This window comes from Panicum virgatum, chromosome 2K, assembly GCF_016808335.1.
Source record: "Panicum virgatum strain AP13 chromosome 2K, P.virgatum_v5, whole genome shotgun sequence".
NCBI lineage: Eukaryota > Viridiplantae > Streptophyta > Magnoliopsida > Poales > Poaceae > Panicum > Panicum virgatum.
Genome location: NC_053137.1, coordinates 60,743,312 through 60,751,217, shown reverse-complemented (window position 1 = coordinate 60,751,217; position 7,906 = coordinate 60,743,312). Strand labels below are relative to the sequence as shown.

At 49.4% G+C, this 7,906-nt stretch overlaps 2 protein-coding genes across 2 annotated transcripts; both read left to right on the top strand.

Moving 5' to 3' along the window:
* The first annotated feature begins 450 nt into the window (after positions 1 to 450).
* On the top strand, positions 451 to 1,375 carry LOC120691858 (translation initiation factor IF-2-like). The gene has a single exon (XM_039975061.1). The coding sequence runs from the start codon at positions 685 to 687 to the stop codon at positions 1,186 to 1,188; it is 504 nt and encodes a 167-aa protein (XP_039830995.1). The 5' UTR covers positions 451 to 684; the 3' UTR covers positions 1,189 to 1,375.
* A 265-nt stretch (positions 1,376 to 1,640) lies between these two features.
* LOC120691850 (zinc finger MYM-type protein 1-like) lies at positions 1,641 to 4,314 on the top strand. Its single transcript, XM_039975051.1, has 3 exons — positions 1,641 to 2,094; positions 2,270 to 2,398; positions 2,494 to 4,314. The coding sequence occupies exon 3, from the start codon at positions 2,726 to 2,728 to the stop codon at positions 4,016 to 4,018; it is 1,293 nt and encodes a 430-aa protein (XP_039830985.1). The 5' UTR covers positions 1,641 to 2,094; positions 2,270 to 2,398; positions 2,494 to 2,725; the 3' UTR covers positions 4,019 to 4,314.
* The last annotated feature ends 3,592 nt before the right edge of the window (positions 4,315 to 7,906 follow it).

Genomic DNA, 7,906 nt, shown 5'->3' with positions numbered 1-7,906 from the left:
CTTGGCTTTGCAGTTACAAACTTGCACATCTGCAAGTGTGACAGAAATATCTGCTAGCGGCTTTGTCGTGCTAGAGTACCGGATACTGATGAAGATGGCGAAGACACCAAGGAGAGGAATGGTCAAATCTGAAAAGGCGCCACCTGCTTCCCGGAGCTGGATTGGACTCCCCCTTCCCCCCCACCAGCGAATCTATCCGGAAATCCCCTCCCGACACGACAGGGCAGTGCCGTCCAGCCCAGCGCGCACTCGCTCGCACGCCGCGACACGGCCCCCCAAGCCCCTCGAGCCCCTGCCCGGCGGGGCACCCCGTCCCGCCGCGTCTGGTCCGCGTCGCCCCGCGCCGGGCACGCACGACCGCGACACCTTCCGCTCGCTGCCAGCCGGGTCGCCGAAGGCCAAGGCCAGTGAAAGGGTCAGCAGGAGAATCCGGGAATCGCGACCGGTCGGCCCGCGGCTGGTGCGGTCAAAAACGCGATCGAGTCGTCCGCCACGCCACGCGCGCGCGAGCTGTAAACCCTTCCCTGCGGCTTCGGTTCCAGCTCACGGCATGAACGCGTGCGTGCGTGCGTGTACAGCCGCCATATAAGAGGAGCCGGCGACTAGGAGAAGAGAAGAGGGACAAGCGCGGCGCGGCAGCTTCCGGGGAGGCCTGCGCGTCGAGATTTTTCTGCCACTGAAGCGATGATGATTGGCTCCGGGTCTTCTGGCGCGGCGCCGGCGCCGGCGGCCGGAGGAGAGCGTCGGCGCCACCAGCCGAACGTCAGCGTGGCGTGCGGTGGGCTGCCGCGGCCCTTCAGGCCGGTGCCGGGCGCGACAGGCCCTCGGCCCGGGACGCCGAGGCCGGGGTGTCCCGCGGGCGGCGGCGCGGCGCCGTCGGGGCGAGCGGAGTACAACTGGTGGGGCGCCGGCGCGCGGCAGGCGGCCGCCGCGGCGCCAAGGCGGCAGAGGAGCTGCAGGAGCGCCAGGCCCGCGGCGCGCGTGCCGCCCACGGGGAAGGGGAACCGGGAGCTGGTGCGGCGGGCGCTCGCACCGCCCGCCGCGCGCGGGCGCGGGCGCGGCCGCGGAGGCGGCGGCGGGCCGGTGCTGATGAGGAGGTGGAGTTTCCGGCCGACGCCCAGCCGGCTGCGCAACGCGTCGTCGCTCTCCTCGCCGTCCCCCGCCTCGCCGCGGCCGCGGCCGTCGTGATCGGTCCTCGCGATCGGATTCTTTGATTCGCCGTCACGGAAATGAAATTCTTTCATCTGTACAGCAATTCAAGCTTAGTGTGAAAACTGCTCGGTTGTGCGCACTGCTCCGTTTTCTGCAGTTGTGCACGCTTCAGCTCGCTTATACGCCTCATCTGGGGTTTTTGCTATATACTTTTTTTGATCAACGAGTAGTTTGTCAGTGTCCTCAACAAAATCTCCTGAAGAATACCAGCCTGCATAAAGTGGCATTTTTTTTTCTCTCTGCATGAAACTTGATAACTTCAGACACCAGAGCCATCTAAAGGCATTTGCATGTTTGCATCCCACAGATATAACTGACATGCTGATCCTATGTTTGTACATAAAAATTGAGATGGAGCATTGCATCTCACAACTATAGTTGTTATGGTCTTATGGAGCATAATAACAGAGGAGCATCAATTCTGCCAAACATCTACAGACAGGGCAGGGGCGGAGCCATGTTGAACTTGCCGAGTGCACGTGCACCAGGGAAGAAACAAAGTTTTAGTGATTAGCTTCTAAATTTTACCACGTGCACTCCCTAAACACTAATTTGGTGCACCACGGTCCAGCAGGCAACAACAGCCATGGAGCCCACTGCCCACTAGGTCCAGCTTGCTTACAGATCAATTTGAGAAATTAAGGCCCACAAGAGAAGGCAAAATGGTGCTGCGCTGCTTGTTCTGCTATTGTGCGCATTAAACCTGACGAGCCAGACGAGAAGGCAAAACGACGCCGGCAATCCAATCGACAACGCAACAAAAAGAAAACCAGAGAGGCGGAACTAGCGAGGCGGCAGCATCGCATGTCGCTGCGGCTGTGCGGCACCACTACACGACTTGTCGCCGCTCGCCGGAATCTGCATCGCAGCAGCAGGCAGCAGGTTTGAGTGATCTACTGATCTTTGCCAACTCCTTTTTCTATCCGCTGTGCACATGCTTCTAGCTTCTTACTTTGTTCCTCCACTTTAACATTCGAATCCTTTAGAACTTATGTAGGCATGTGGCTAATCATTTTCTTTTAAGTATTAAGGCAGTGTTTTATTTTATTGATTACAGGTTATCTTTACTTCAATTGAACTGTAGGATTGTTTGGATCTAAAGTTGAGGCATGAGGGTTTATTTTTGCAAGGATTCGTTGAGATTAGAGACTCTGAAAATTGATCTAATATACCAAAATCATGTCAAGTAAGTTTTATAGTTGATCAATTGACTCTTTAATTTTCTTCCCTTGATTCTTGAATAGGAGCACATAGGAAGCATGTAACTGAAATTTTTAACAGTGTGTTGCAGGTGCATTTATGGAAAGATGGTTGAAAAGAAAAGCACCAGATGATGCTAATAATGTTGGTAATTCTCAGCAGCAAGATGCCAATGTTACTTTTCATCCAATGCCATCAGCTCCTAAGGATATCAATTGGGAGGAGGAGATCCAATTTGATCCAGGCAAAAGGAAGGAAATAAGTGCTTATCATCCTAATCTTAGAGAAACAGTAAGAAGAAAGTACCTGGTAAATGGTCCTTGCCAACCTCGCACTCTTAATTTTCCATCTATTCGGATTGGAGATAAAAAATAGAAGGTTTAATCCTGAATGGTTTGATGAATTTGGAAATTGGCTTGAGTATAGCGAGTCCACCCATAGAGCATATTGTTTTGTTTGTTTCTTGTTTAGAGACCCCACTAAGAAAGAGGCTGGGTACAAGTCGTTCGTTTTAGATGGTTGGAATTCTTGGCATAGTAAAGAAAGATTAAAGGAACATGTTGGTGGTGTTAGCAGCCTTCACAATATTGCTAAGAAGAAATGTGAAGATCTGTTACACAAAGCACAACACATTGATGTTGCTCTTCATAAGCAGTTGGAGACTTCTAAAAATGCATATTTTGTTCGACTTAATGGTGCAATTGATACTGCCAGATTGCTGCTCAAGCAAGGATTGCCTTTCCGAGGACATGATGAGTCAAATATATCTTATAATAGAGGGAATTACAGGGAAGTTTATGATTGCTTAGCCAAGCATGATGCGGCTTTAGCCAAGGCATTGACAGTTGATGCTGCAGATAATAGCCTTTTGGTATCTCCTGACATACAAAAAGACATCATCAAGTGTTTTGCAGATGAGATTTTGCATTCTATCCTTGAAGATATTGGGCAAGATGTATTCTGCTTGCTAGTTGATGAATCTAGAGATGTCTCTTACAAGGAGCAAATGGCAGTCGTGCTGAGATATGTTGATAAATCTGGTGTTGTGAAGGAGAGCTTTGTTGGGATTGTTCATGTCAAAGATACAACGGCTGCCAACCTCAAGTCATATATCGATTCTTTGTTTGCTAAACTAAAGTTGAGCTTGAAACAAGTAAGAGGTCAAGGATATGATGGTGCTAGCAATATGCGAGGTGCGTTCAATGGCTTACAATCATTGATCATGAGAGAAAACAGTAGTGCGTATTATGTCCATTGCTTTGCTCATCAACTTCAACTAGTGGTTGTAGCTGTTGCTAGAAAGCATACAGGCATTGCTGAATTTTTTAATAAGATTTCTACCTTGTTGAATGTGGTGGGTGGATCTGCAAAGAGAAGGGACATGATTCGAGATATCAATCTCAATGAAGTTAGTAAGGCCATGGGATGTGGGTTACTTAATACCGGAACAGGATTGAATCAGGAACAATGTCTTCAAAGACCCGGAGATACTCGTTGGAGTTCTCACTATAAATCTCTCAGAAGTTTAGTTAACTTGTTTCAAACAATTATCAAAGTACTAGAATATGTGGAAAAGGAAGATAAGGATGGACCGCAACAACCGTAGAGAGGAGAACAACCTGATGACGGATCGCAGCAGGGTGGAAGATTCAATCGGAACGCAGCCATATTCTGGTCGAAAAAAGCTAGAGTTGCAACGTAGAGAGGAGAACGGATTCAAACTCGTAAGCGTGTAGTAATCGGACTCCAGTGCACTCTGCCGGACGGGGATGAAGAGATGATAGGACGCGCGCGCGAGGCGCTCTGCGGCGGCGGGCGAAGAGTAGGCGTCGCATGCGACGGAGCCGCACAGAGGACACCGATCGAGCTTGACCGCGCCGTTACAGCATTTGTGGGGATGCGGTCGAGCCCCCTGCCTCGAGGCGTACCCCGAGCCGCCGCCGCAGGGGAGAAACTTTTTTACACGTAGCCCCCTATTATTAATCGCGACATTTTACACTTTACCCTCTAATTTGGATCACTACTATGGATCGTGATTTCGTGATCCGATATTTTATACTTATACCCCAGGAATATTTTTAAATCTAACTTTTACAGATTAACCTTGTCTCTGTACTATCTCTCCTCCGCCGTCCGTTCGCCGCCACTGGGTGGGGACAACTTCGAGGCAGCGCTACCAAGCGAAAGCAGAAGCACAAGAGAATTGAGATTAAGGAAAAATACTGACCACATAATTCAGAGGCAACCAGTAGCGCCTGGCCTGTCTGAACTCTGAATTTCAACGTAGCATAGGGATTCATACTCTTCTTATCAAAGCCATCAACAAGAGGTCAAGTACTTTCAGCCTTTCAGGTACCTAAAACAAGATCACCTGAGGGAACTACTCTTTGAAACGACATGGTTGCCAAACCAGGCGCTTTGTTAGACCAAAATGACATGATAAGTAACAGAACGAATTCAGTTATGTTAACACACAGTAAAGGAAAAGCCTGATATCTTCAGCATAGCATCAATGTCATTTCAATAAATAATTAATTTGAACAGGCAAAATGTGCTTCACAACCAGACATGCACATCAAATTGGAAATCATATCGCACTGCCACAAAGAAAAAGTTCTAAGGTCAATCCAACTAGATTTTCTAAGCCCAACCAGAATAGTTTTTCTTAAGAAAAAACAGTATAAACGAACAAACACTGAATAGATTCTGCATGAAAGGTAGATAAATGAGATGCAGAAATACTAATAATGTATAAGATTGTTCACCTTTCAAATGGTAAAACAGCAAACATTATTATTAATAAGACTTGAAATAAATGAATCGACAAAACGATCCGATAATAAGAAAGGCTCCTCTCCTCTACCACACCTATCTCAAAACGGTGCTGAACGATTCAGTCTTCTACTCTTCTCCCTCTCAAAACGTCAGAAACATTGGTATTCCTTGCCACATCCTTCTCGAGGAATTATCAATGTCATTTCAATAATAAGAAATGCAAAGCTGCAAATGTGGGGCGGGTAGTGGAGACTGCCAAGCTCATCTAGTCGACGTTAGGCGACACTAAGGCCTTTGAGTACAATGGAACATATGGTAACCAAGTAGGCCATGCCACTTCTCCGGGATCGCAGATAACATGCACTTCCCTAAGATTCATATCATAGGATAGCACCTAATTCTGTCATGTTAAATAAACTGACAAATGATTCCAAAGATCAGCACAAGTATTTCCTCCAACACAAAACCGATTTAATTAACCAAAGATATACCTGCCTTGCAGTGGAGAATGTGAAGCACTTGTAGTTGCTACTTGGTGATGCCAACCCCCTCGAGTACCATGGAACGTATGGGAAAAACGCGCGATGGGCATGCTTGAAGTGTTCGAGCGTGCAGACAACACGCCAATCACCGCAACTCATATCATAGGAGATGAGCGTTTCCCGTGACCGGTCGTAGAAGAAAATCAAATCGCCGTTCGGATGGAATCCAGCTTTGTAATAGGTTGGTTTCATCATGTTCTTCCACGGCTCAAAGAGGAGATCCTTCTTGCTAACACGGCACTTAAGGGTCCACTCCCCGCTGTCCTGGTCCTCAAGAACGTAAATTGAGAGGACATCCTCCCTGGGGACATCGTCCACGTAAAGCAAGCGCCCTTGAGAATGGCCAATGTAAGCACACCCATGGCGATGGTGATCCTCCTCATGGCCCAGCACACGGGTGATCCTCCATGACTGATCCTTGTTGTCCACCGACACCACTGCCTCGGAGTCGCTCGTGAGATGTAGCGAGCCATTGAAGTAGGTCATGTGATGCATGAAGGAGCCGAAATATGCACTCATTTTGCTCAGTCAGAATCCATGCTCCAGTTTCGGATGAGTAGATCTCCACCGCCTCAAGGTAATCCTCATCCGCCTCCACCATCTAGAACACGTAGAAATGGGAGGAGTACTCTATCCTGCTTGTGATGAGTGAATTGTCAACCGTGCGGTGTGATCGTGCATTTGGTCCTTGGTTGCAGGTAGACGGGTGTCAAGTGTCGACGGAGAGTTGCCGTGGAGGAGCTCAGGCCGGGCGGCAGCTGTGGCACCCACTACTGGATCGAGGGCGCAAGCGGCGACGGAAGGTGGGTTTCTTGGTTTGCGCCACAAAACCAAGGAGGCGGACGGCGGTTGAAGACGCCAAGTCGTGAAGACACGGGCGTCGGTCTCGGGACTGACGGAGGCGACGGGCGTCGACGGCGTCTAGGGCCTCGCTGCGGGCGAGGAGGTGATGGGCGTCGGGCGGCGTCTAGGGCCGTTAGAAGGCCGAGGCGGGAACGGCGTCTAGGGCCACGGCGTGGAGGCGGGAATCTTCCCGCGCGTGGAGTTTTGGCGGTTTTCTCAAAACCGGCCACCTACCCGGGTTTCGCGGACCCCCCAAAACCGCGAACCGGATCTTCATCGACATGGCGGCATCGCAGAGAAGGCTTCGAGTCGAAGAAAGAAACTCCGCCGTCGGATGAGATCGTGTACATATTTCCGGTTTTGCCCCTACGGGCGTTTTAGTGTCTAGTTTGAGTCGAGGGTATTTTGGACCCCTATGGGCACCTTAAATACCCCTCTCCCTCTCCTCTCTCTCCTGCGCGCCAGCCACAGAGAAACAACACGCCTCCTCCCTTTCCCTGGCGCCCTCCTCCTCCTTCTCCTTCCTCTCTTTCTCCCTCTCCTCTCTAGGAATTAGAGGCATGGATTCTTGAGGATTTTGTACTGAGATTGATCGGGAAAGGAGGCCCTTCCCTCCTTGTGCCCTCCGGGGTTTTGAATTCATCTCGTTCTTGTTCATCTTGTGCCTCGTTTGATTGAATTTCAATTTTCTTTTGTCGATTCATGAGCACGAGTTAATGGCTTGATTCTTGATGATTTCGTGACTCTATGTAGTGATTCAAAACCATCAAGCCTAGTGCTATACCTTCCGGAATCATGAGTCCCCCCGAATCGAAGTTGTTGCATTCTTGAGAAAACCCCAATCTTGCTCGGAATTTCTTCGATTCCTCTCAAACCATGGAGTGATTCGTCGATTCCTTCCGTGGTCACGTTCACAAGTCCTTTGTGATCGTGCCTACGATTTTTGGTGAGATTTGGATTTGATTTGATCTTTAGATCATCGAGTTTTAGGGCGAGACGAGGACTGAAAAATTGTTTCTGGACTTGAACAGAGTTTTTCCTATCACCGGATGAACCGACGTTTTCAAGATTATCACGTCGGATCAACCGGTGAGTAGGATTCTCATGTGTTAGGGTTTTGTTGTTGAGCCGTTGCACCGACGAGTGGTTTTTGTTCCTCATCGGTTTATCCAGTGAGTGGGTCTGTGTTTTGTGGTACTCTGAGCGTCGGTTAAACCGACGATGTGCACCCTATGCACGTCGGTTTAACCGGTGACCACTAAGTCATTTTGCAGTCCCTTGGACAACTGCACCGGCGTTTGGCTTTGATTTTGCCGGATCATCTGGTGTGTAAC

Excerpts from the sequence above, each read along its gene's own strand:
- LOC120691850 (XM_039975051.1), top strand. The coding sequence starts at position 2,726 with ATGGTCCTTGCCAACCTCGCACTCTTAATTTTCCATCTATTCGGATTG.
- LOC120691858 (XM_039975061.1), top strand. The coding sequence starts at position 685 with ATGATGATTGGCTCCGGGTCTTCTGGCGCGGCGCCGGCGCCGGCGGCC.